The sequence below is a fragment of the Nannospalax galili genome, unplaced genomic scaffold, assembly GCF_000622305.1.
Source record: "Nannospalax galili isolate Female #2095 unplaced genomic scaffold, S.galili_v1.0 scaffold763, whole genome shotgun sequence".
In the NCBI taxonomy this organism is placed as follows: Eukaryota; Metazoa; Chordata; class Mammalia; order Rodentia; family Spalacidae; genus Nannospalax; species Nannospalax galili.
This window is the reverse complement of record NW_008349451.1, coordinates 1419518-1446055: the sequence shown is the minus strand read 5'-3', so window position 1 is coordinate 1446055 and position 26538 is coordinate 1419518. Positions and strand designations below refer to the sequence as shown.

The following is a 26538-nucleotide window of genomic DNA, read 5'->3' as shown; positions in this document are numbered from 1 at the left end:
GTTGGTTTATTTGGGCCAACTGTATTGTCTTAAACATCCAAAAGGAAAATATACACAAAGAATAAAGTGATATTTCTTTAAGAGTTCAAGGGATTATACTTCCCAGACATTAGGCTTAAGTCCATATAAAATGTTATGTAGACAATTATTTCTCATTGATGATTTTGTTTCTAAGCAGAAAGTGCTGCTCAGATGTAAGACTTCAGATCTTGGTCTCCAATACTGCAGTGCCCACCTGTAGCTAAGGGAGACAACCAGCTACTGTTCTATAATGATGGATAAATTAGTTTTCTCCCCCTATCCAGAAGCCTTTGAAAGGGAACTGACACTGATTCTAACCACTCCAACAGCTGTCAAAACACCTGAAAGAAAATACTGAATCCATCACTCTCGAGTCCAGCCTTGGAAGACAAAAGAAAAATGAGGAGGAACCCAATAGAGGGATGCTTTTGGAAGCCCTTGTCACGAAATTCCAATGGACTCAAATATGAACATTTGAAAATTGCCCCGTTCTTTTTTCTAGTTCCTTGTCTAGAACTTGTAATGCTAATTACTCTTGCCTTAATTCTTCACATCTCCCATTCATGACTCAAGGACTTTCTTTTCCCCCTTGAGGTAAGAGTTATGCAATGTGGGAGTCTTTTAGATAGACCACTGAAGGGGTACCCCAATTGGCTCACCCTACGTCCCTGTTCAGCATGGAAGAAGCCAGAACAGTCTGCGTAGGATGGTGTGATAAGAATAGGAGGTAGGAATTGGCTAGGCAGTTGGTGTAAAAAGACCCCAAAGAAAAGTAGCCAGTTCCTTGGCTAAAAGTAAAAGGTCCTTGGGCCTCTTGGCAACATACTCAGTTCCAAAGACCAAAAATGTCAAAAGTATTTGGGAGCTTTTATATGATTCTTAAAAGATTTTAGAGTTAACTCTTCAGAGGGAGGATGTTAGAGTAGCCAAAAGCCCCATTAAAAAAGGGAAGGAACACTACAAGAAATTATCAGAAAAAAGTGATGGGGAGATCCAGGAGGAGTTGGAGGGAGGGAGTGGGCGTGGATCTGATCAAAACACTTTATATGCATGTATGAAATTCTCAGTAAATTTTTTTTAAAAAGAAACAATTTGCCAATTTAAGATTATAAAAGTCCTTATCTGAGCCAGGCATGGTGGCAAATGCCTTTAATACAAGCAGAGGCAGAGGCAGGTGGATCTCTGTGAGACCAGGTCAACCTGGTCTACATAGCAAGTTCTTGGCCACCTGGGGCTATAGAGAGACCCTGTCTCAAACAACACCAAACAAAAATAAATAAATACAATAAAGTTCATTATCTGGTTCTTGAAATATTTTTTACAATTTTAGTTTTACTTTGAGCTCTGATTGGTCTGGAATTTATTTTAGTGTAAAGACTAAAGTAGAAGCCTAACTTTCTTCTTTCTCCCAAACAGATTTAGGTTTATTTTTTTTTCTGCAGTTACTTCACTGCCGTTTATTATTTAACTCTTTCCCACTTAATGAGTTAAAATTCAATCTTACTATACAGTAGATTTCCACACAACTTTTATTCTATTTTGTGATCTTCCATACTGGCACATTGATGGATTGTACCAGAATGGTTTAGTACCTATAACTTTGTGACTTATTTTAATATCTGATAGGATTAGTTTTACTTTACTTTTTTCTTTTCTTTTCAGAAGTTTACTGGTTATTTTAATGTGGTTTGTATAATTTGTCAAATTCCAAAACACAAATTCACTGTGATGTTCTGACAGGATTCACAATGAATTCACACATTAACTTAAGAGACACTAATATCCTCACCTAGTGCTCCCTCTCGGAAATGGTAAAGTTCTCAGCATTATCTTTTTTGCATGTTTGTGTATATGCATGCTAATTAGCGTGTGTGTGTGTGTGTGTGTGTGTGTGTACAGGTGCATGCGTGTATACACGTACAACTATAAAAGTGATGGAGACTAGAGGAACAGTGGTACTTGCAGTGGTACCTAAGTTCAGATCCCAGCACCTATATCGGGAAGCTCACAATTTGAACGCCAGTCCAGGGATCTGGCGCCTCTGGCCTCCCTGGGCACCTGTACATATCGCCCCCCCCCGGAGATGAATAATGGAAAATTAAAATTAAAAAGTGACCATCAGTCTTTTCCGCTGTTCTTATACTGGGTGCTGTTTTCATACAGGGAAACTCCTGGTCTTTGTGGACTGGTTTTGTGAATATGACAATGCCTTCCTTGTGAGATATTTATAGTGATGAAATATTACCTCTGTGAACTCAGAACTTCATTTGCAAAATCTGCTCCGATGTTACCAGCTCCGGGCACCTTCCTGGCGGATGTGTCAGGCACGCTGACGCAGAACTGTCTTGAGGAATCTAGGCACAAGACAAAACTCAAGGTTGTTAGAGAGCACACAGCCCTGGTTAGTGGCTTCCTTAAGATCCCGTAACTTCCCAGTTCTCTTCTTCGTTTTTCTTTGTCTTTTTGAGACAGGGTCTCCCTGGAGCCCCAGCCAGCCTGGAACTCACTATGTAGACCAGGCTGGCCTGGATACCACAGAGATCGCCTGCCTCTGCCTCCCTCATCCTGAGTGCTGGGATTAAAGGCATGCGCCACCACGCCTGGCAAGAAGCATCTTAAAATGTGAAAGCTTCCAACCTCGGAGACCCTGTGGTCACAGTCAGACCCGTGCCACACACAGTCATGACCCATGACCTCCAGGAGGTTCTCTCCCCTTTCATCCTGACAGCAGAATCAGGGAAATCCCACTTTATTATTCATATTTCCTAATTTGGGGTTGTAGATTTTTTAAAGTCAGGGTCTCAAGTTGCTGAGGCTGGCCTGGAACTTCTGACCCTCCTGCCTCTACCTCCCAAGTACTAACATTGCAAGTGTGTGTCACCATCACACTCAGATACTTAAAAAAAATTTATTTGTGCATTTTCTATATGAACACATCCCTGTGGTTAAAACAACAAAAACAAAACAAAACTAACAGAGATGTAAAAACTTCCCCTTCTGGCTTGTCTCTTTTTATCCAATGAGAGCACTGGACTAGGGAGGATGGAAACACTGTAAATCACAGTCCTACTCACAAACAACTCAACCAATGTGAAACCAGATGAGTCGGTAGCTACTTGCATGTGGAATTATGTTATATAACAGAAGTGGGAGCCCAAGAGCTGTGTCACGCTCGAGGGAACACTGGAGCACTCCTGGGGCACTCCTTTGGGATCCAGGTCCCCTTTGAACTTAGTCTCCTATTATTTATTTACTATTATGTATGTGCATGATGTGGTGGCCACATGCATGGAGGTCAGAAGACAAGACTCTCTCCCACCATGTGGATCCCAGAGATTGGAGGTGCTCAGGCTGCAGGGGGAATCGAGATGCAGTGGGTGGGACTGACTTACCAGTGCAGTAGGCAGGCCAGTCTGTGCCAAACAGATAAGAGGTCTCCCTGTAGCCCCAGCTGGCCTGGAACCTGCTATGTAGACTAGGCTGGCCTTGAACTCACAGAGATCTGCCTGCCTCTGCCTTACAAGTGCTGGGATTAAAGACATGCACCATCACACCTGGCTTGCTATTAAATTTTTTAATATATGTGTGGCAATGTGTGTTGTATGACTGCTTTTTGTCAAAGCAAAACATATGCAAGAATACAGCTCTGGTTTGTATAGATTCTTGTAACACTGATAAGCCATGAAAAGATGTGAAAGGATAAACATTGGATTGTTAGCATTTGTTACCTCAAAAGGAATTGACATGGGTGTGTGTGTGTGTGTGTGTGTGGTGGTGGTGGTGGAGGTCAGAGGACAAGTTTGTGGAGTTGCTTCACCTTTATGTGTGTTCCAGGGTGTGAATTCTGATCACCAAGCTTGCATAGCAAGTCCCCACTAAGCCACCTTGCCCGACCCTGGTGTCTTACTTCTAGAACCAAAAACATGATTCATATCAACCTAAAATATCTTCTAATTCCCCTCTCTAAGAGATGACAACTGTACCTCCGGAATAACAGTGTTTTGACAGATCTGAGTAATAAATCTTCCACCTCTGAAACTCAAGCTTACCTTCCGAGGACTGAGAGCTGGTGTGAGGTGAGGATGCTTCTCCTGCCTCGCTGTGTCCCCTGTGGGTCAGAAACAGCACAGGTTCCCTAAGGTGAGGGGAATTGTTACATCCACACCGGCTCCTATGGTTTGATCTGTCAGTTCCCAGCTGGTTTGCAATTTATTGTTCATATCAGCGGCAAAGATCCGGATTACCGATGTGTGAAACGCTGGGGTCCATGCCAGACTCCCAGTTCCCCTGTACAGCAGGAGTTCTCACAGTGTTGATGCCCAGCTCCCAGCCTGGTATAAGAAGGTGAGGTGTGTAAGGGAAGCTGACAGGGAGCCGGAGGCTCTAACCTTTCAGTGCCTTTTAAACTAAAGTTTACAGCTAAGCAACTCAAATTGGTGTTATAAAGCTTTACACCTCAGCCAAGCAATAAAGCTTAGCACAGGGCCATGCTAGTGTTTAAAGCCAGTCAGGAAAAGCCAGCTCTTCTTTCTGTAAACATTGGCTGGATTTCTGCTCACGCTTTGGCTGGGCTGTGCACAGTTCCAAGTGGTACACAGGCTTAGAAGACACTTGTTTTGTTTTGGTGAGACAGGATCTCACTATGTAGCCCTGACTAGCCTGGAACTCAGAGATCCACCTGCCTCTTCCTCCTGAGTGCTGGGTTCAAAGGTGTGTACCACCACACCTGTTCTCGTTCTCTCTCTCTCTCTCTCACATACACACCCACACACTGGGATTTTCCTCTCTCTCTCTCTCTCTCTCTCTCTCTCTCTCTCTGCAGTGCTAGGGATTGAACAAAGGATCTTTTACATGTTAGGCCAATGTTATACCACTAAGCCACACACCCAACTTAAAGTGAATAACTAGTCTTTTCTTTTTGGAGATAGGGTCCTGTGTAGACCAGGCTAGTCTCTGATTCTCTAGGTAGCCAAGGATGGTCGTGAGCCTCTCGTGCTTCTGTCTCTGCGTAGCAGGTGCTGGGCTCCTCGGTATGCCGTTTCTAATATACTGGCTTTATCATCAGATAGAAGAAGAAACCCAGTACAGGAGAACACACTTTCAGCGTCATTGGACAGCTAATGCCAGTAAAGACTACAGGGACTTCTCAAGCACAGCTGGCCACAGGCTCAGGTTCCAGGTCTGTGGATTCCACCAGCCGCGGACTGAAAGCACCCAGGGGAAATGCTGCATTTTGATTGAACATGTACAGGCTGTTTTCCTCCATTACTCACTAACAATGCAGTATAACAACTATCTACACAGCTTTCCATGGTACTAGGTGTTGAAACATGTAGACATGATCCTGGGGCTGTGGGGCTGTGCAGGAGCTATATGCAAATGCCGTTTCGTTTTATATAAGAGGCCCAAGTACACAAAGATTCTGACCTCTGTGAGGGGTCCTGGCATCATCCCCTGAGGATACTAAGCTATCATATAGCCAGAGGACCACACAATTTTAATAGGTTGTTAAGAAAAGAAATTCAGAGGCCGGGCATGGTGGCGCATGCCTTTGGTCCCAGCAGAAGCAGGCGGAGCTCTGTGAGTTCAAGGCCAGCCTGGTCTACATAGTGAGTTCCAGGATAGCTGGGGCTACAGGGAGACCCTGTCTCAAAAAGACCGAGGAGGAGGAGGAGGAGGAGGAGGAGGAGGAAGAAGAAAAGCAGGAGCTGGTTCAGCACTGGCTGCTCTTACAGAGGACTCAGGTTTCGCTTCCCAGCACCCACATGGCGGCTAATAATTGCCTGGAACTCCAGTTTCAGGGAAACCCGACACTCTCTTCTGGCCTCCTCAGGCATTGCACCACAGAGGTGCACTTACACATATGCAGGCAATACACTCATATACATATAATAAAAATAATAAGTAAAATATTAAAAAAAGAAAAGCATACTCGTTTGAAATTGGTATAAAGTTCTTAAGAACACAGAAAAGGACTTACAAAACTAAAGTGTTGACAGACACGATGTACTCCAGCTCTCTGGTCCAAGGATTGGTGAAACTAAACCACTGACTCTTCAGAGTTACGAAGGAGCCGTCCTTCACTCTGAATTTGTACAAGTCTGTGAATATTTTCTCCTTACTCTGTAGAACTTAACAAGAAGAGATGTCATCAGCAGTGCAGCCTGCTGCTAGAAAAGTCAGCGCCTCAGGCCGGGCGTGGTGGCACATGCTTGCAGTCCCAGCACCCAGGAGGCTGCAGGTTCAAGGGCAGCCAGGGCTCCACAGTGAGACCCTGCCTCAAAAACAAACTCCAAACCAAAAATCAGTGCCTTCAGAATTCATTCACATTTCAGATTTCACAGGAGCGAGAAAATTGAGAATGGAAGCTATAACAAATTTTAATTCATTAGTTAACTAATTAAGACAGGGTCTGGCTACAAAAGGTCAAACTTTCAGCATAATTGGGACAGCTGATGACTATAAGGAATACATGAGCTTCTCAAACATGTTTGGCCTTCCAGGCTGGCCTGGAGCCTTGAGATCTTCCTGCCTCTGCTTCATGAGTGCAGAGATTTCAGGTACTAACTACCACCCCTGACAGAAGTTGTAATTTCAAATTACTCCCAAAGTACCTCACTCAGTTAATTACCCACCTGCCTTGTGCTTGTCAGTCAAATTACTGTGGTCATCTTGATGAAAATATTCATAACACGAAGTTCCCAAAAGTTCCTGAGGCAGGTACCCTAAAATTGCTGTGGCCCTGTTTTAAAATGGAAAATAAATATGAGAATCAGTGAAGGTTTTGCTCCCCAAATACTGTAGATCCATCTCAGCCCAGATTTCTGGGCAGTGGTCTGGGAGATGAGTCATTCATGTGGACCACTGGCTGCCATGGTCCTCCCTAGGCCCAGACTAACTAGAGTTGCAAAACAGACCACCCAGCAGTGCCCCACACAGTCCTGGAAATGCCTTTACATCATCACCAGCAGCATGGCACCACTGGCTAAGAAATACTTTTCGAAGCGTGACTTCTGGTTTGACCACATTCACTACTACAAACATACCCTTGTTTCACTTAAAATCAACATCCTGCATCGAAACCTTTATGTTTTAAAAATCCAGGATTGCTAGCAAGCCTTTGCCCCGCCCGCCCCGTTGTTTTTTTTTTTTTTTTTGGTTTTTTTTTTGGTTTTTTTTGAGACAGGGTCTCCCTGTAGCCCCAGCTATTCTGGAACTCACTATGTAGACCAGGCTAGCTTTGAACTCACAGAGATCCACCTGCCTCTGCCTCTCGAGTGCTGGGATTAAAGGCGTGTGCCACCACGCCCGGCAAGCCTCTCCCTCTTTAACAACCTCAACTCTCCCACTGAGTCTGATTACTGTAGCAAGGGACGCTCACCTTTGATCAACGTAGACAAATTTCCCATTCAGTGCAAAGCGGGTTATGAACTCAGTGGGTCTGACTCTGACCTCTCCATTCTTCCAAGGGGCAGTAAACGGCTGTGACCGACCCATGGCAACAAGGCAGGTAAAATGATCGCCATCTCTCTCACTGTCCCTCTCTCCTTCCACACCGATGACATTTGGAGGCCAGCTTCTCAAGTAACCAGTGCAATGGACGGTACGGAATTTTCTGTGGTCTAATTAAAAATTGTAGAGGCACACTGGATTATTATGAATGCACTTTTTTTTTTTTCTGAAACAGGTCACTGTGTAGACCAGGCTGTCCTCAAACTCCTGATCCTCCTGCCTCAGCCTCGGATTATACTCCTGTACTACAGCGCCTAGTTATTATGAAGAAATTTGTGAATCTCTTACTGTAGGCAGTGATTACAGTGACTAGAGACATATTCTCACCACAGACTACAGAAACCTGTTTATGAACATTTGGAAACACTTATAATAAAAGGTATAAATGCTGACTCAAAAACTCCACTTTTCAGAAAAATTCCAAGCAATAAATTCCTACGAAACAGCTTGTCAAACTGACTCGTCAGAGTGAAAGACTAGAAAAAATCATATGCTCGAACATCTGACGAGGCTGGGAAAACAGCGAAAGGCAGCACGAGCTCAGAAGACGGGTAACACATATTCCACACCCTCGGAAGAAGTGATTTAAAAGCCAAACATCAGAGGGAAAGCCTCATGGAAATGATCTAAAATATTTTCTTGTAATTGGACTCACAGAGGATCAGGGAAAAACATTGTTTAAATTAGTACTATTTGGAAAGACTGACATCATAATAAATATTATTATTGTACGTGTGTACATAATATGTGTGTGAGCACATGTGCCATCACGTGCATGTGGAGGTCAGAGGACAACTTTGTGATGTTGGTTCCTTCCACCTTTACATGGGCTTGAACTGAGGACTGAACTCAGGTCTCCAGGTCTGTGCGGCAGACTCCTTTCCCCACTGAGCCATCTCACTGGTCCCCCACAATAAATCTTTTTTGAAAAATGTTTAACACGTAGCCAGGCAGATCTCTGTGAGGTCAAGGCCATCCTGGTCTACAGAGTGAGTTCCGGGCCAGCTGGGGCTATAGGGAGACCCTGTCTCAAAAAACAAAAGAAATAACAAACAAACAAACAAAAAACCCCAAAAACAAAACAAAACAAAAAAAAAGTCCAATAGAAGATGACATGGGTTGTTCTAAAGATAAGTTAATAACAGAGCAGAGATAAAGAGAACCTTTTATGTACAGACTAGCTTAAGTGCTTTAAATGTAACTCATCTCCTTAATAGTACTGTGAGGTGTTCTAATAGTCTCCAACTGTCTAAGGAAACAGGATAAAGACCCAGGTCGTAGCATGTCCAGGGTAGAGTGGAGGGCTAAGCGCAGACAGGCTGGCTCCAGATCTCAGCTTCTGAGCCACTGTGACACATGCTGTCTTTTCATCTGTTCATCAGCCTGTGGAATTTTCTAGAATGGATGGTGTATTAGGCCACAAAACGAGTCTTGACAAATTCATATAAATGAAATCATATCCTTATCTTTTCTGGTCATGATGGAATGAACCAATAATCTAATACAGAGAGATTAAAACTGTGTATCTCTGAGGAGATGGGACAACACACCTTTTCTCCAAGGAGAATTAAAATTCTCCTTGAAAAAAATGAAACTGAAAATACAATGTACCTATGATAAGCTAGCAGAGGGGGCTGGGAAGAGGGAAGGGAGCCGAGGGGGTGGGTGGGCAGTGGGAGGCAGCAGTGAATGAGAACAAAGTTCAATGACACATAAGTATGAAGACACCATGATGAACCCAGCACTCGTGTGCTACATTGAAAAGTCATTAAAAATATAAGAAGAGAGCCGGGCGCATGGTGCATGCCTTTAATCCCAGAGGCAGGTGGATCTCTGTGAGTTCAAGGCCAGCCTGCTCTACACAGTGAGTTCCCAGGCCAGCTGGCACTACAGGGAGACCCTGTCTCAAAAATGTAGAAAGAAAAAATACAATGGTCCAAAACCCACAGGCAGAGCCAAAGGAAGAGCGGTTACAGTGATGAGCGCCTGCGTAAAAACAGAGGAAACAGGATTCAAACACACCACCTAACAATGCGTTCAGTGACTCAGACAAACAGGAACACAACAAACCCAGATCAGAAACTCCCCAGCTCTGCTCTGTTGGCCCAGGGACGCACTGGCTGGTTGGGTCCCTTTTAGCTTCCATATAACTTTTAAGATTTGTTTATCCAGTTTGGTTAAGGAACCTAATACAGTCTATAGATTCAATACAATCCTCATCAAAATACCAATGACAACCTTAAAAGAACTGGAAAAAAATCCTAAAATCCATAGGAAGTGCAAAAAAGGCCAAAAGATCAAAGCTGGAGGCGTGTGCGTACCACGGAGCCACAGGAAGCAAAACAGCAGGTTGTGTCACAAAAACAGCTCCGCAGACCAGCAGAGAAGTGGGGAACCAGAAATAAACCCTGTAACTACAGCCAACTGATCCGATTTTTTTTTAGTTGCAGAGCAGAATGTTTTGCCTGCATCCATGTAGAGCACCTGTGTCATGCAATGCCCACAAAGGTCAGAAGAGAGTGTCAGGTCCTCTGGAACTGGAGTTATGAGCTACCATGAGGATGCTGGGAATCAACCCCAGGTGCTCTGCCAGAGCAGCCAATGCTCTTAACCACTGAGCCATCTCTCCAGCCCCAGCCAACTGATTCTTAACACAGGTGCCTGTCCTAGTGAGCCTCACCAGTCAGCTTGACATGAACCTAGAGTCACCTGGGGAGAAATTCTCGCCTGAAGTATCACCTCCATCAGACTGACCTGTGGCCATGTCTGTGGGGCATTTTCTTAATTGCTAATTGATGTAGGTGGGTCTGGCCCACTGTGGGCAGTGCCATCCCTAGGCTGATGGGCCCGAGCTGTGTAGGGAAGCAGACTGAGCATGAGCAGAGAGCAGCCGTAAAGAGAGACCCCATGTCTCTGCTTCAGGCTCCTGCTTTGAGTTCCTGCCCTGGCTTCCCTCAGGGAAGTGATCTGAAAATTGTACAGTGAAATAAGTCCTTTCCTCCCCCAGCTCCTTTCGGTCTGATTTTTATCACAGCCACAGAAAGCCAACTAGAACAGTGCCAAACACAGGTTGGAGAAATGACAGCCTCTTCAACAAACTGTTCTGGGAAAACTGGACATCCACATGTAGAAGGCAGACACAACTGCTCTCTCACCCAGCACAAAAAGTCAACAAAACAAAGGAAGACCTGAACGTCAGGCTTGAAACTCTGAAGCCACTAGTCATAAACACAGGCAGACATCTCAGATACTGACACAGGTGGTGTTTCTGGATAGGCTTCCAAAAGCACAGAACACAAAAGCAAAACTGATGAATGGGATCACACGACAATCAGCAAAGCAAAGACATGGCCCACAGACCAGGAGGGACTATTCGCTGACAGCTTATCTGACAGAGAGTTAAATCCAGCATATAAAGAAAGCAAAATGGGGCTGGAGAGATGGCTCAATGGTTAAGAGCCCTGGCTGCTCTGGCAGAGGACCTGGGTTCTAGTCCCAGCACCCACATGGCAGCTAACAACCATCTGCAACTCCAGTTCTAGGGGATCCAACGCTCTCTTCTGACCTGATGGTCAGGGTAGTCCAAGAGACTCACAAAGTGACTTAGGCTATTGCTTCACCCCTTGATTGCTCTTTCTTTCTTTTAGTTAGCTGGGCTAAGTGTTTATCTTTTTTGTTTGTTTTTTGTCTTTTTGAGACAAGGTCTCCTTGTAGCCCCACCTTTCCTGGAACTCGCTATGTAGACCAGGCTGGCCTCGAATTCATAGAGATCCACCTGCCTCTGCCTCCCGAGTGCTGGAGTTAAAGGTGTGCGCCACCATGCCCAGTTCTCTTTTGTGACACCTTTATTTTTTTAAATTTATTTTATTATTTTTTTATTTTATGTGTATGCATGTATTGCCTGCATGTAGGTAAGTGCACCCGTGTCATGCAATGCCCATGGACAGAAGAGTCTGTCGGATCCCCTGGACAGAAGAGGCTGTCGGATCCCATGGAACTGGAGTTACAGACAGTTGTTAGCTGCCACATGGGTTTTGAGATTTGAACCCGGATCTTCTGCAAGAACAGTCAGTGTTCTTACCCGCTGAGCCATCTCTCCAGCCCTGGGGCCATGATCTTAAAAAGTCTCTTCTCAAGCCGGGTATGGTGGCACACACCTTTAGTCCCAGCACTTGGGAGGCAGAGGCAGGCGGATCTCTGTGAGTTCAAGGCCAGCCTGGTCTACATAGTGAGTTCCAGGACAGCTGGGGCTACAGGGAGACCCTGTCTCAAAAAGACAAAAAAAAAGAGTCTCTTCTCAAAAGAAGAATTACAAATGGCCAATAAATATTCTTGTGGTCGTTTGAATGAAAGTGTTTCCCATAGGCTCCAAGTATTTGGACATTTTGTCCCCAGATGATGGCACTGTTTTGGGAAGTTTTAGAAAATGTGGCTTTCCTGGAGGAAGCACGTCACTGGGGGTCGGCTTAGAGAGTTCTTAAGCCTTGTCAGATCTCTAGCCTCATGCTTTCTGTGCCTGTGTGATGATGTGAGAGCTCAGCTTCTGCTGCTCCTGCTCCAGCCACCTCCAGCCACCATGCCTCCCTGCCATGACGGACTGTAATTCCCCTGGAACTGTGAGCTCAAATAAACTCTTCCTTCTATAAATTGCTTGTGTCAGTGTTTCTATCACAGCAACAGAAAAGTGACTGATACAATACTAAACTACACTCAGTATCACTAACCATCAGAGCAACGCAGATCAAAGCTACAGAGAGATTCCATCGCACCCCAGTTAGAAGAACTATCATCAAAAGGACGAATAACAAATGTTGGGGAGGCCGTGGAGAAAAAGGGGTTCATACAGACGGCAGTGGGGAGGGTCGTTGTTGCAGCTACAGTGGAAACAGTGTGAAGTTCCTCGGCCACTCCACTTCCAGACATGTCAGAGGAAACAAAGTCAACACACAGCAGAGATCCCGGCGTGTCTGTGTCATACTAGCTAAGATGCGGAATTGGATAAGCTGCCCATCAACAGATGAACAGGTAAAGGGGGAAAATGGTTTGCAAACACAGTGGAGAAATGGAGCCCCATTCCAAGAACAGAGGGTATTATGTGACATGAAATAAGTCAGACCTAGAAAGATGAGTATCATGCGTTCTCCCTCGAATGAGGAAACAAGAAATAATTGGTCTACCTGAAGCTAAAACAGTTGCCTCTAGGAACAGCCCTGGCCACACAGAGCCAAGGGCAGCAGAGAGGTGACTGGGGGGTCACACATACTTGTTTCAGTCTGTTTGCACTGTGGGCAAGACAGGTTTGAGGGTGACTTTTGTCTATTTGAATTTCTTCAAGTTGTTCAACCCCTCCAAGTGTCTTCCCCTTGATTCTTAGAGCTTAGAAGAATGTTTTCAGGAAGGCTAAAACACTCAGCTCCAGATGAGGTACAGGGTCGACGCTTAATACATGGATTTGAGTGATTGTCTTCTTTGGTGGTTGTAAAACAGATTGGGATCAACATGTAAGTTTGTAATCACGCAGCACCATATAAATATCCCTTTAAGCCGGGTGAGGCGGTCCACCCCTCTACTCCCAGTACTCTGGAAGCTGAGGCAGGACAATGGAGCATTATAAGCTCTAGGCTAGCCTGGACTACATACCAAGATCTTGTCTCAAAAGGAAACAAACAAGTCTACTTTGGGCTTCCTTCCTCTTTCCCTAAAGCCCCTCCCCTCCATGTGGCTGTCTGCCGCCATGAGCAGAGGTCTGACCTCCAGGCCAGTAATTCAAACAACTGGCCTTTTTTTTTTTTTCTGTCTTTTTGAGACAGGGTCTCCATGTAGCCCCAGCTGTCCTGGAACTCACTATGTAGACCAGGCTGGCCTTGAACTCATAGAGATGCGCCTGCCTCTGCCTCCCAAGTGCTGGGATTAAAGGCGTGGGCCACCATGCTGGCTTTTTTCCTTCCCCACCGTTCTCTGCGTCCTCCAGGCAGCTGCTGAGACCTACAGCTTGCCTGCCCTAGGAGTTTTTCTTTTAACTGCTAATAAAATTATCCTTGAGCCTCCCCCAAAATTTAAAACTTTTATAAGGAATTCTATTGAACTTTTATGTTCTTACACCCCAAAACATTATGGGATACTTTTTAGTCTCTAAAATTCTCCCACTAAGTTAAATAGATGAAAGTTTAATCAGTTTGAAAAGTATCTGCCAAACCACCCACCGAAGAAAGATTCACAAGAAAACACACTAAAACCTATGAAAGAGTCAGAACTAAAGCCACACCTAAAACATTTGGTGAAATTTCACCAGAATTCATCACATTAGGGCTCTTGAGCTACTGAGATGTTAACAAAGAGATCTTTTCTTGTTGTTTTTTGTTTTTTTTTGAGACAGAGTGTTACTGTGTAGCCCCAGCTGGCCTGGAATTCACTACGTTGACCAGGCTGGTCTCGAACTTACAGAGATCCACCTGCCTCTGGCTCCCAAGTGCTGGGAATAAACCACTCCTGGTTGGCGCTCTAACGCTTATATTTTAAAAAGTAATGATGGAGCTCAGAGGTTAAGAGCACTGGCTGCTCTTGCAGAGGACCTGGCTTTAGTTCCCAGCACCCACATGGTGGCTCACAGCCATCCATAACTCCTATTCCAGGGGATATGACACCCTCTTCTGGCTTCCGTGGGCATTGCATGACACAAGTGCACTTATATACATGCAGCTAAAACACACACATAAAAATAATTTTTTTAAATGATGGCGTTTTATAGAAAAAAATGGTACTTTGCCATCATTTCCGTCTCAGAGCCCCCCAACTACAATTTCTACACCACCATGGAAATCTTGGTCAACAAAACACGTACCTGATGTTAAGCCCAAATGAGCAATTCTGTTTAGAAGCAATCTTACTTAGATACGTTGGGCCCCAATTTATTTGCCTTACTGCAGATTTTACGATTTCTTGTGTAGAAACGACTTAGGACATTGCATTTACACCACGACTGTAAGTCACTGGGCGTGTCCCAGAGGCCTACCGTTCTTTCTAGTGCTGGGTGAGCATCCCTGCTCTTCTTTGATGGAGATTTTACAGCTCTTCATTCTGAAGAAGAATGACCGTCTGGAGCCCGAATGCACAGGCGGTCTTCCTGTGTGGCTGTGAACACGCAGACCAGCTTCACAGCAGGAGGAAAGAGCACAGGAGAAGCATATTTTCACACACTCTTAAAATTTGCCCCCTAAAGCTTTCTTTCCTTTCTCTCTTTTTAAAAAATGACATTTTAATTTTTGTAGCTATCTGTCTGTGTGTATGCTACCTGCATGCAGGTGCCTAAGGAGGCCAGAAGAAGGTGTCAGATCCCCTGGAGCTGGAGTTAAAGGTGGTTGTGAGCTGACCCTTGTGGGTGTTGGGAACTCAACTCTGGTCCGCTGGAGAGCAGCCAGTGCTCCTAACTGCTCAGCCATTTCTCTACCCCCACAACAACTTTTAAATCTCAATACTTTTCATAAAAATTTTATTTACATTTGAAAAATATAAGCAAAGGGCTGTTTTGTGGCTCAGGGGTTAGGAGCACTGGCTGCTCTTGCAGAAGACCCGGGTTTGAATCTCAGCACCCATGTGGCAGCTAACTGTCAGTGACTCCAGTTCCAGGGGATCCAATGCCATCTTCTGACCTCCTTGGGCATTGCACAACACAGGTGTACTAGCATACGTGCAGGCAATACACGCATACACACACTTAAAAATAAAACAAGAAATCTAAGCAACAGTGTTTTCCCACAGAAGCCATCTTTTGTGATTCCATTTATTTTATATGTCTGCGTGAGTGAAAGTCTCCACATGGCTAAATGTTTGAAATCTGAGGAGGTTGACAAATGAAAAATTTACTAAATAATTCTCTTGATAAAACCTCATTAGCTGTGGGGTTGGAGAGACAGCTCAGCGGTTAAGAGCATTGACTGCTCTTGCAGAGGACCCGGGTTCAGTTCCCAGCACCCACTAGGCAGCTAACGGCAGCTAACAACCATCCATAACTGCAGTTCCAGGGGAGCCAATGCCCTCTTCTGACCTCCACAGGCATTGCATGACACGGGTGCACTTACACACGATACAATACACTCACACATAAAAATAATAAAATATTTTTTAAAAACTTTATTAGCTGCTTTAAACACTGTATAGGACAGAGTTACGGCTCCGTGGTAGAGCTCTTCCGTAGCATGCATGAGGCACTGGGTTTAAAACCCAGACCTGCACTAAAATATTGCCTAGCTGTACTTCTAGGCAGTAATTACATTTGCAGACTGCTGTCCTTAATGAGAAACGTCTCTAATGAGCTCATGTATCTGAACACACGGGCCCCAGCTGGTTGGGCTGTCGGGTAGGTTATAGAACTATTAGAAGGGAAGCCTTGATAGAGGACGTATGTCACTGGGGGTGGGCTTTGAGGGCTTATAGCCTCACCTAACTTCCTGTTCTGTGTTTCCTGTGTGTAGGTGCAAACGTGATCAGTTACCTCTGCTGTCACTACCATGCCACGCCTACCCCCACTGTGGCCTCTGTCCTTCCAGAAGGGCTAAAATAAACCCTTCTTCCCTGGGTTGCTTTCGGCAGTAGCACGTTATCATGGCAACAGAAAGGTAACTGATAGACAGGTGAGCACGCTGAGATGCGAACTGACTTTTGGTGTCTCCAAGCTTCTCTCTTGGCGAAACATCGCATGAAAGTTGTTCCTTCACTTTGGCAACATCTTTCGGATGTAAGAAATCAAACAAGTTCTGCCCCGTCAGGCTGGCCTGTTTAGAAGGCAAATACACATTTAGTCAACACCATCATTTGTATATGTGATATATACTCTTTCCCTGTTAAAGGTTCATTGTTTCTTCAGTACTGAGACTCAAACCCAGGACCTTGTGGGTGCTAGACAAGCACCCACCCACTGAGTCACATCCCCAGCTGCCAAGGGTAGATTTTTCTTAAGCTCAAAAATGTAACTATATAACTATATAACTATATATATATACATATGTCTATATATACATACATATATGTGTATATGTATATAGCTAAAATATATAGCTCAAAAATATAACTATATATGTATATCTATAATATACAAACACCAATTTGTTAATGTTCTTTTAAATTTTGCTATTGTTCTTAATATCCTTCAATTCACAGATTATTTCCAAGCCATTTGCAGTCAAACTTCACTGTCCTTTGTGTATGTATATGTGTTCTTGTGCGTGTGTAGGCCAGAGGTCAATGTTGGTCTCTCTCTCTCTCTCTCAATGAGCAAACCACTAGGTCAGACTGGCCGTCCAGTGGCTCCCAGGATCCTCCTGTCTCCGCCTCCCTAGCGCTAGGATTATAGACACATGCTGCTGCATGCAGCTACACGGGTGCTGGGGATCCAAACTCAGGTCTTCATGCTTATACGCTTTATTGACTGAACCATCTCTCCAGCCCCACAAAGTTTATCTTCTTTGGCACAAGGGAAGAGATGACATCATAGCAGGAAATGAAGTTTCATCATATCTGTCATGTTTTGACTCAGCACTATTGAAAACATACCAGCCTAGCATCCTTCCCACTTCCCAGTCCAAGACTCCCAACATGAGGTAATCCTACCCCAGGCTTCCCTCAAAGTCTCTGCATCTAAAATTCATCTCCCTTTTGTCTACATTCACCGTGGTTTATTTTCCTCTTCCCTCCCTTCCTTCTCCTGTTTTTGTTTTTCACTGCTATTGTTTTGTTTGGGTCTATGTAGCCTAGGCTGACCTCATACTCAGGATCCTTCTGCCTCAGGCTCCTGAGTGCTGGGATCTCAGGCAACCACCACCTCACACTGTCTTAGCTCAGGTCTGCGGCTGTGACCACTCGGCTGTGACCACTCCACCTAGGCTCCGTGTGACTCCCAGCCTGAAGTTCTTCTCCTCTGATCATCTTCACGTCCCCCTTGTGGGCCTACAGACATTGCACTTCCCACATGAAGCCCAACCTCTCCCAGGAGGCCTCTGTAACCCCAGGACACATTCTACAAGAGACAGAACAGGTGGACTAACTGGTGTCAGCAGTTAGACCGCTCATGCTAGAAACACAGTGATCTGACTCACGTGTCAGTCTGTGGTGTTTGGTTAGAAGACATCCGTGTCTGAACTCTGTGTACTTTGAGCATCCGGTTTCTGAATCTGAAAAGCTGAGCACTAGACATAACATCCTTCTGAGCAAGCAAGGCATGTCGTAAATGGCTTCAGAAATGAAGTCAGTACCCAGTAGATCTGGACCCCATGTCACTAATTTAGACCTTAAGGATATCTTTTGTTGTTGGTTATCTCTGTATGTGTGCATCTGTGAGCATATGTGTGTGTTCCTCTATGTGTGCATGTGTATATGTGTATATGTGTGCATGTGTGTGTTTGTGGTGTTCTCAATTAGAAGACGGGTCATCTGGTCAGACACTGCCACGTCCTCTGCTCCCTCAAGCCTGCCACACAGAGGCTCAACTTCCTTTCCTGTTATTTGAAGGCCTGCTAACTCCCAAACATGAAACCAGCAGGTAGCAGTTATTCCCCATCAAAGCTGTGCTCTGCCTGGGCCCCGCTGCGTTGGTTTCAGAGCTAGGTTCCGAAGGGCCAGCTCAAAGCAAGCGGTGTTCCGCATGGAGGAAGTCAGCAGGATGGTTACAGGAATGATGCTTCTTTGAGTTTGTGGCTGGAGGTTGGATCAAAAGCTATTATGCAACGTGTACAGCTTAAGAATGAGCACGATGAGGCTCCTGAGGGTGGAGAGGGGTGACTGGCACTTTTCAGACACTCAGGCATGGCGTCTTATTCAGTCCTGACATCCTGACAACAGGTCATCTTCACTTCTGACAGAAGACGAAACTGGGGCTAGGAAAAGAACGTCAGGAAGGGAGCACCGATGTCGGACACAGAAACTCTCCCCACTGTCTGCCATCGCTCACGCTCTAAGCTCTACTTAGCAGACACTCCCCACATCTCAAAGGGAAGAAAGAGATCAGAAACACAGCTTCAAGGTGGGAATTTGTTTTTAAAAATTCAGCCCTGTGTGGACAGCACTCTCAGTTTTGGGTACCTGATCATAAGGAAGCGCTTTGGAGATGGACTTGGACACAAAGAGAATCCTTCCTCTCTCACATCCAACCACAAACAGGAAGCCTTCTGCGGTCTAGGGTGTAAAAGAACAAAAGCCAGTCATTCAAAGGATCTTATTTCTCTTGTTCTTCAGCTTTTGAGGAAATTACTCAGAGAGCAGTTAAAGAGATGGTAAAATTAATTTTAAAATGTTGTAAGATGTAGGCGGGGCGTGGTGGCGCATGCCTTTAATCCCAGCACTTGGGAGGCAGAGGCAAATGGATCTCTGTGAGTTGGAGGCCAGCCTGATCTACAGAGCAAGTTCCAGGTCAGTCAGGGCTGACCTGGAAAATAAAAAAATAAAATAAATAAAATGTTGTTATATGTAAAAGATGTCTAAAGAACGTCAAATTGAGGGGGCTGGAGAGATGACTCAGTGGTTAAGAGCTCTGGTTGCTCTTGCAGAGGACCCAGTTCAGTTCCCAGCATCCACATTTTAAAAAAGATTGCCAAATTGAATTCCAGTCTAAAGTGTTTTTTTAAATATATTATTTTTAAATAATTTACTTATTATTTTTATTTTATGTGTATGCGTGTATTGCCTGCATGTAGGTAAGTGCACCCATATCGTACAGTGCCAGCGGAGGACAGATGAGACTGTTGGATCCCCTGGAACTGGAGTTAAGGGCAGTTGTTAGCTGCCATGTGGGTGCTGGGATTCGAAACTGGGTCTTCTGCAAGAACAGTCAGTGTTCTTAACCGCTGAGCCACCCCTCCAGCCCCTATTATTTTTTATTTTATGTGTTATGAGTGTACTGCCTGCATGTCCCTAAGTGTACCCATGTCATGCAGTGGCTGCAGAGGTCAGAAGAGGGCGTCGGATCCCCTGGAACTGGAGTTATGGAGGGTTGTTAGCACCATGTGGGTGCTGGGAATCGAACCTGGGTCCTCTGTACAAGCAGCCAGTGCTCTTAACATCTGGCCATCACTCTAGCCCTCAGTCTAAAGTTTTTGACATGAAAAATTTAGCTATAGAATATTTAGTTGGGCTACCTCCTGCTATAAAACCACTTTTACAGATGTGTGTAGGTCATGAAACTAGAGGAAGAGGTCTGAAGAGGGGAGGAGGAGAGGGTAATGGAGGGCAGGTGACATGGAAATAAAGTAGGCATGGGGGAGGGAAGGACTAGCAGGAGGGGGCAGTGCAGGGTGGGGGACTAAATGACAGCAAGGCGTGATGCTATGTACATGAGAATGTCACAATGAAGCCTGTCACTTTGTACACTAACATTTTAAAATAAAATCACCCATAAGATAAATTTGGACAGTGGAGAGACTGGAGAGATGGCTCAGTGGTTAAGACCCACTGGTTGTTCTTGCAGAGGACCCAGGTTTGAATCCCAGCACCCACATGGCAGCTAACAGCCGTCTGTAACTCCAGTTCCAGGGGATCCAACAGCCTCTTCTGTCCTCCGTGTGCATCACACATGGATGCACTTGCATACATGCACACAATACACGTATACACATAAAATAAAAATAAAGCAAAAAAAATAATTAAAAATAAAATCACCCTGACCAGAGTCCACCATGCTGTACAGAAAAGCCCTGTAAAGACCTCAGAACTCATGACCGGCAGCAACTGCCTATGGCCCTGCTAAGCGAGGGGTGGACTCAAACTTACTAGGATGGTTTTGAACTCTGGATCCTCCTGCCTCCATCTCCCAAGTGCTAGGATTCCAGATACCTTCACCATCACACCTGGTTTGTGCAGAACTGACATTTGAACCCACGGCTTTGTGCAACTGACCTACCAACTGACTACAACCCTGGTTCTCTCTGACTCATTTGTACATCAAACAGGAGCAGAGTTGGGCAGACCTGTGCTGGGGGGCAGAGCCAGGATGATGGGAAGTGATAAATGAGGAAAACAGTGATTGTTGAATAAGCTTCAACAGCATGCTGTCTGTCTCCCTACTGGCTAGTTCCTCCAGTGGGCAGGGCCTGACGCAGAGCGTGGACTACAAAGGCTGCTGGGAGCCATTTTGGGACGGAAGCCATGAGCCATGGGTAGCATGCGTAGTGTGGGGACATGCAGCCAGCCACTCAGCAGCTGAAGGACAGAATGGATCGACTCTTGTGGACCTGTGGTGATCACTGGCCCCAGAGGCATGAGCGAATGCTAGCGGTCACTATGGGCATAGCACAGTCTGATGAGGCGGGCTCTGAGTCGTGGCACAGGGCTAGGCACTGGGTACTCATTCCTTTGTAAGTTAATAAACTCACATAAAATATATTATATGGTTTGTCTGATCACGCAGGAGACCCAGAGGGAATTTGGGTTTCACTGTCTAATTGATTTTCCAACTTAAAGACAGTTTTGTATCAACAAAATTTCCTTTTCATTTCTATCAAAAACTCAATTTAAAAATTAGCTGTTCAGCTGGGTATGGTGGGGTACACCTTTAATCCCAGCACTCAGGAGGCAGAGGCGGGCAGATGGGTGTCTGTGAGATGGAGGCCAGCTTGGTCTACAGAGTCAGTGCTAAGTCAGCTGGAGTTACTTAAAAAAACTCAAAAAACAATAGCAAATCAATTCTAGTCACTAAGAATACAACGTAAAGTGCATATCACAGAACCCAACAGGACAGTCAATCAAAAGTGGTATTTTCACACTAGTGAGTCTGCAAAGCCTCAGCTGTGAGGGAGGTGGTGCAGGACCCCAGAGCATCCTGATGACTCATGCCTTGTTTTCAGACCTCAGGCTCCTGACCGACCGCCTGGACACCAGGTGGGTGGCTCTGAAGAGCCTGTGACAGTGTCTGATGACCCCGTGGGAAAGGAGTGGTCCAACGGTGGTGCAGGACCCCAGAGCATCCTGATGACTCATGCCTTGTTTTCAGACCGCAGGCTCCTGACCGACTGCCTGGACACCAGGTGGGTGGCTCTGAAGAGCCTGTGACAGTGTCTGATCACCCCGTGGGAAAGGAGTGGTCCAATGGTGTGAGGCGTCGGCCATGGAGATGCACTTTGCTCCTCCTCTTGGGAAGGGTCCATCCTCCATCTTGAGAGGCTTTTGTTAACCAAAACTAGTAAATCATTTTCTATCTTCAGTGCCTCCATTCAGGAGTGTGAAACGCACAGTCATGAGTGTTTACGACAGAAGGAAACGCAAGAAAATCTGCCTTCCACCCAAACACGAGCACAACTCCACTCACCTTAAGGATTAAGTGTCTGAGCTCGTTATCCTGAATAAACGAAGGTCTATAATTACCTCCAAAGTAAGAATCTGTTGTGCCTAAAAACAAACAGGCCAAAAGTTACTGAAAATATATACAGAGAAACACAGTAAATGTTCAGTGAACATCAGTCATGTTGCTGCTGTTACCAGTGACGGTATTTTACCATGTTGTGAAACTTTTGTAACTATTCTCTCTTCTTTCCTTATTTCCTTCCCCCTTCCCTCCTTCCCTCCTTCCTTCCTCCCTTCCTCCCTTCCTCCCTTTGCTCCTTCTTTCCTTCTAGGCAGGGTCTCCCCAAGCTGACCTTGAATTGGCTATATATCTAAGGATGACCTTCAACTTTTGATCCTTCTGCCTCTATCTGTCAAATGCTGAAATTACAGACAAGTGCCACCATGCCAGAATCCTGAGGATGCTGGGACCTAAACCCAGGACTCCATCCATGCTAGGCAAGCACTCTATCAACTCAGCTATAGTCCCAGTCCCTAAACATCTTACTTATTACTTCTGAGGCCAACCATCTGATGAGCAAGGCCCTGAATACCCCCCTTGTCCTGGGAATTCCATAAGAAGGAAACTGTGGAAGGCCAGTACTATAGGGTAAAACCAGCTGCCAATTCCTTTTAGGACAGAGCTTTAACACAAAAGGACAAGGTCTGGGAGCATTTTGCATCCTACTTTAGAGAACAGCTAAGTATAATGCCTGCTGAGGACAGTGGAAAGCCCAGTGAAAACCAGGAACATTAAAACAGATAGCTTATGGCAGATGGATTCTACCTTCTGAGCTCCTCTCGAGCCTGCAGGCAAGATGGAGCTAACAGAGAGGAAGAAAGATGGAACTGGAGTTACAGATGGCTGCTAGCCACCATGTGGGTGCTGGGAACTGAACCGAGGTACTAAGAGTCTGGCATAAGAAGATGAACACTCCTTGGTGTAAATCTTCCTGTGTCCTGGGCTTCCAGAATCTCCCATAATGGATTCCCCTGGTTAGTAAGACCCAGCAGCCTGGGGGACTGAAGCCGGGGAGCTGAGGAGGGATGAGGACGTGGCCCTAGGGCCAGGCCAGGGCCTGAGCAGTGGAGTGAGGTGGGACACGTCCATGTGGGGCCTGAAGTAAGGCTGGCAGAACACACATGCAGAAGAGCTAAGGTTCCCAGGATGGGGCCCTTACCAGGTGAGGGAGGGAGACACGCTAAGGAGGAAACCAGGGCTGTGCGGTCCGTGTAAAGCTCTGAGGGAGGCTGGCCAAACACATGCTTGGAAAAGGCATTTAGAGCTTGGTGTGAGGGGTGCATGCTTGTGACCCCAGCTCTTAGGAGGCAAAGACAGGAGAAGCAGGGGTTCAAGGCTAGCCCCGCTACATGTGGAGTTGAAGACCAGCCTGGGATACATGAAACCCTCTCTCAAAAACACGAATACAGGGCTGGAGGGAAGGCTCAGCGGCTAGAGTTCTGGGTGCTCTTGCAGAGGACCCAGATTTGATCCCAGCACCTACATGGCGGCTAACAACTGTCCAGAACTCTAGCTCCAGGGGAATCCGATGTCCTCTTCTGGCCTCCATGGGCACTGCATGACACGGGTGCACTTACATACATGCAGGAAATACACTCATACACATAAAATATTTTTAAAAACCCATAAAACAGACAAAGTCACATTCCAAACATTTATGGAAATATATGTATTTTCGTGCCTTCAAGCCCTTGATCATGTTTCCAGCAGTAAGATGTGTTTTACACTGAGTGTGGAGCAGGGGACTGGGGTCCACGTCTTCTTGACCCACTTAGTTTGAAAACAACTGCTAGAGCAGTGGGGTGGGGGCATATTCTGTCATCTTTACAGTCACTCTGCTGTGGGCAGAACAGCACAGTCCACACGCCATTGGTGGTCACTGTCAAAGCTTCTGCTGAGTAAATTGGGGTGGAGCATAGGCCAAGTGTCTTAAGCTATTTCATCAAGGGGGTGGTGCTGACTCAGGCCTGGTCAGGCTGTATGGACAAGCATGTCAGCACATCACTGCTGAGAAGGGCCCACGGTGAGGTCTACATCTGCTCCAAGGAATGCCCTGTGCATTTGGACAGTGTCTCCCTCTTGAATCACAACCCCTAACACCTCTGCTGGGACACTTGTATACTAGGTTAATTTTTTTAAAGATTTATTTGTGTGTGTGTGTGTGTGTGTGTGTGTGTGTTTGTGTGCGTGCGTGCATTGTGTGTCTGCCACGGAGTTCAAAGAACATCTTGTGGGCAGTTCTCGCCTTCCACCACGTGGGTCCCAGGGACTGAACTCGGGTTGTCAGGCTTAGCAGTATGTGTCTTTACCTGATGAGCTATCTCACCAGCCCCACACTAAGTTTTAATGAGATCATTAAACTGTGGATCTGACCCCCTTGTCAGACCACAGACATCTCATCACCCCCGAAGGCAGATCTCTCTCTCTCTCTCTCTCTCTCTCTCTCCACACCCCCCCTCTCCCCCCAGAACAGGCATACAGCTCTGATGCTCAATTCACATGTGTTGAATTAGCTGAGGGACACATGCTTGTCCTTCCTCTCCTGGGACACCACTGATGTAAAGGTACTTGGGCAATCCTAGGGCTGAAATCAAATGACCTTGGTAGAGCCTGAAAGTTTTCACTGCTGAAGACTGAAATACTGGAAGCAACTTATGCAAGTGCCAGGAATGGGTAAGAGAGAATCATTTCTCAACAGATTCCCCAAACACACTCTGAAAAGAAAACTGCACAGCCCCAGCAGCACAGCTCTCTCCACATATCCCAAGCACCTGGCAAAGTGGCTGCAGGAGGCCCAGGCAATTTTCCCTTCCCTGAAACCCTTGTTCTGTGCCTGGCTTACAAGTAGAGCAGATCTAAACTGAGATCACGAGTTGGCCATTGCTCACTCCTTTTTAAATTATTGTTTTCTTGTTATGAGACTGGACTTAAACTGGCTGTGCAGCCAAGGATGATCCTGAGCTCCTGATTCTCCTCCTCCACCTCCTGAGTGCTGGGATTAACAGACATACACCACTATACCCAGCTAGACCCAAGCTTTTGGGCGTTCGACTCCTTATCTTCTAACACACAGACAAGGGGCACACCCCAACACTGATGTTGGTAAGGGAGGACACACTGTGTGGACTCCCCACAGCCAGCGTCTAACACACAGACAAGGGGCACACCCCAACACTGATGTTGGTAAGGGAGGAGGACACACTGTGTGGACTCCCCACAGCCAGCACCAACTATGGCGCAAAGGAGACCGCTGGTCCCAGGCGACGTCTCCCCTCTCACCTCTCAAAGACCTCAAGTGCCGCACTGCTCTTCTCAGGACGCTGAGCTTGTCCAGTTTTCGGGCCGCAGGGCCATGCTGAGGGATCATGGCCGACAGCTCCTTGATCAAGTGGTTCATCTTATCCCGCCTCCGCTTTTCTGTTTGGCTGTGAGCGTCCCTGAGATGAAGGAAGACCCTCATTTAGAATCAGTGCTCAACAGATCTTAGTCACTAACAGACACTGGGTGACGTGTGGAACCCACCACACCCACAGTGATCTTCCTCCCAACTCTGGTCCCGAAGCTGAGTTTAAGGGAGCGGGAGCTGCTGGGAACAGGAAAAGCATTTGTAAGATTCCTCTGCCTCTACCACCTGCAGTGGCCTTGACTGTGAGCTTCCTTGATGAAGACCGTGAGGGCCAGGGCTTTCCTCCCTCCCTCCCGTCACAGAGGCCTGTGGCCTCCTCTTTAAAGCCAGCCTGGATTACAAAGTGAGATCCTGTCTCAAAAAACTAGAAAATAAAATTCATTTAGCCAAGTATGGTGGTACATGCCTATAACCCCAGCACTCAGGAGGCCAAGACAAGTGGATCACAGCAAGTTCAAGGCCAGCTTTGTCTACACAGTGAGTTCTAGGCCAGCCAAGGCCACACAGTGAGACCCCACCTCAAAAACAACACATGAATAATAAATCCGCACCGCTCTAGTCCTAGCAAGGACCACCCTTCTCATGCTGCTTCTGCGTGACCCTTGACCCTTCCTCCACCTCCCCATTTTGCAGATGGTCACAGCAGGCTTCTGCTCTCTGACCCCTCCAGCTCCTCAACTTCCTTGGCTCCCCTTGCTCATCCCAGACCCTTAGACTATTGGCTCAGCACCTCTCCTTAAATACTGGTGTCACCACGATCCCTGCTTGGCGCCTGTCTCCCCATGCTGCTGAGCACCCTGGGAGCCTGCACCCCTTCCTAAGGTGCCCACGGCTCACCAGGTATGCAGTATGAACTTGTCCACTGTGCGTCCTCACTGCAGCCTTCGGAAGCAGAACTGGGCTCCTGAAGGCCTCCCAAAAAATCTGCAATCAGGAGATCTCAAACTGATCCATTCTCTGCAACCTGCCCCTGCAGCTCCCCTTCCTCCGCCCTGCCTGCTCTTCCCTCTGGAGGGTGGATCTTGGCTCACCAGCCAAGTAGATTCATTCTCGACCCCTCCTCTTCTTTTCTGAAAACAATCAGTCACAAGTTTCTGTGGATTCTAGCTCTGACAGTATTTATTACTATTATTACTATTATTTTGTCATTTTGAGACAGGATCTCCCTAAAGCTCCAGCTGGCCTATGTAGACCAGGTTGGCCTCAATCTCACAGAGATCCACCTGCCTCTGCCTCCCAAGTGCTGGCATTAAAGGCATGTGTCACCACGGCT

The 26538-nt window shown here is 46.2% G+C and overlaps 1 protein-coding gene across 2 annotated transcripts in view; it reads right to left on the bottom strand.

The window, feature by feature from the left end:
* Arntl2 (aryl hydrocarbon receptor nuclear translocator like 2) overlaps nucleotides 1-26538 on the bottom strand; it is a 56990-nt gene that overhangs the window by 6252 nt on the left and 24200 nt on the right. The window contains exons 3-13 of one of the 2 annotated variants that reach the window (XM_017801611.2): nucleotides 25139-25296; nucleotides 21824-21903; nucleotides 18607-18699; nucleotides 16190-16304; nucleotides 14546-14683; nucleotides 7403-7643; nucleotides 6657-6763; nucleotides 6002-6152; nucleotides 4266-4352; nucleotides 4071-4129; nucleotides 2267-2375 (exon numbers count right to left, since the gene is read on the bottom strand). In XM_017801611.2, coding sequence (XP_017657100.1) covers nucleotides 2267-2375; nucleotides 4071-4129; nucleotides 4266-4352; nucleotides 6002-6152; nucleotides 6657-6763; nucleotides 7403-7643; nucleotides 14546-14683; nucleotides 16190-16304; nucleotides 18607-18699; nucleotides 21824-21903; nucleotides 25139-25296 — 1338 coding nt within the window. The remainder of the gene's footprint in view (nucleotides 1-2266; nucleotides 2376-4070; nucleotides 4130-4265; nucleotides 4353-6001; nucleotides 6153-6656; nucleotides 6764-7402; nucleotides 7644-14545; nucleotides 14684-16189; nucleotides 16305-18606; nucleotides 18700-21823; nucleotides 21904-25138; nucleotides 25297-26538) is intronic. The other variant, XM_029570312.1, reaches the window with a different exon arrangement.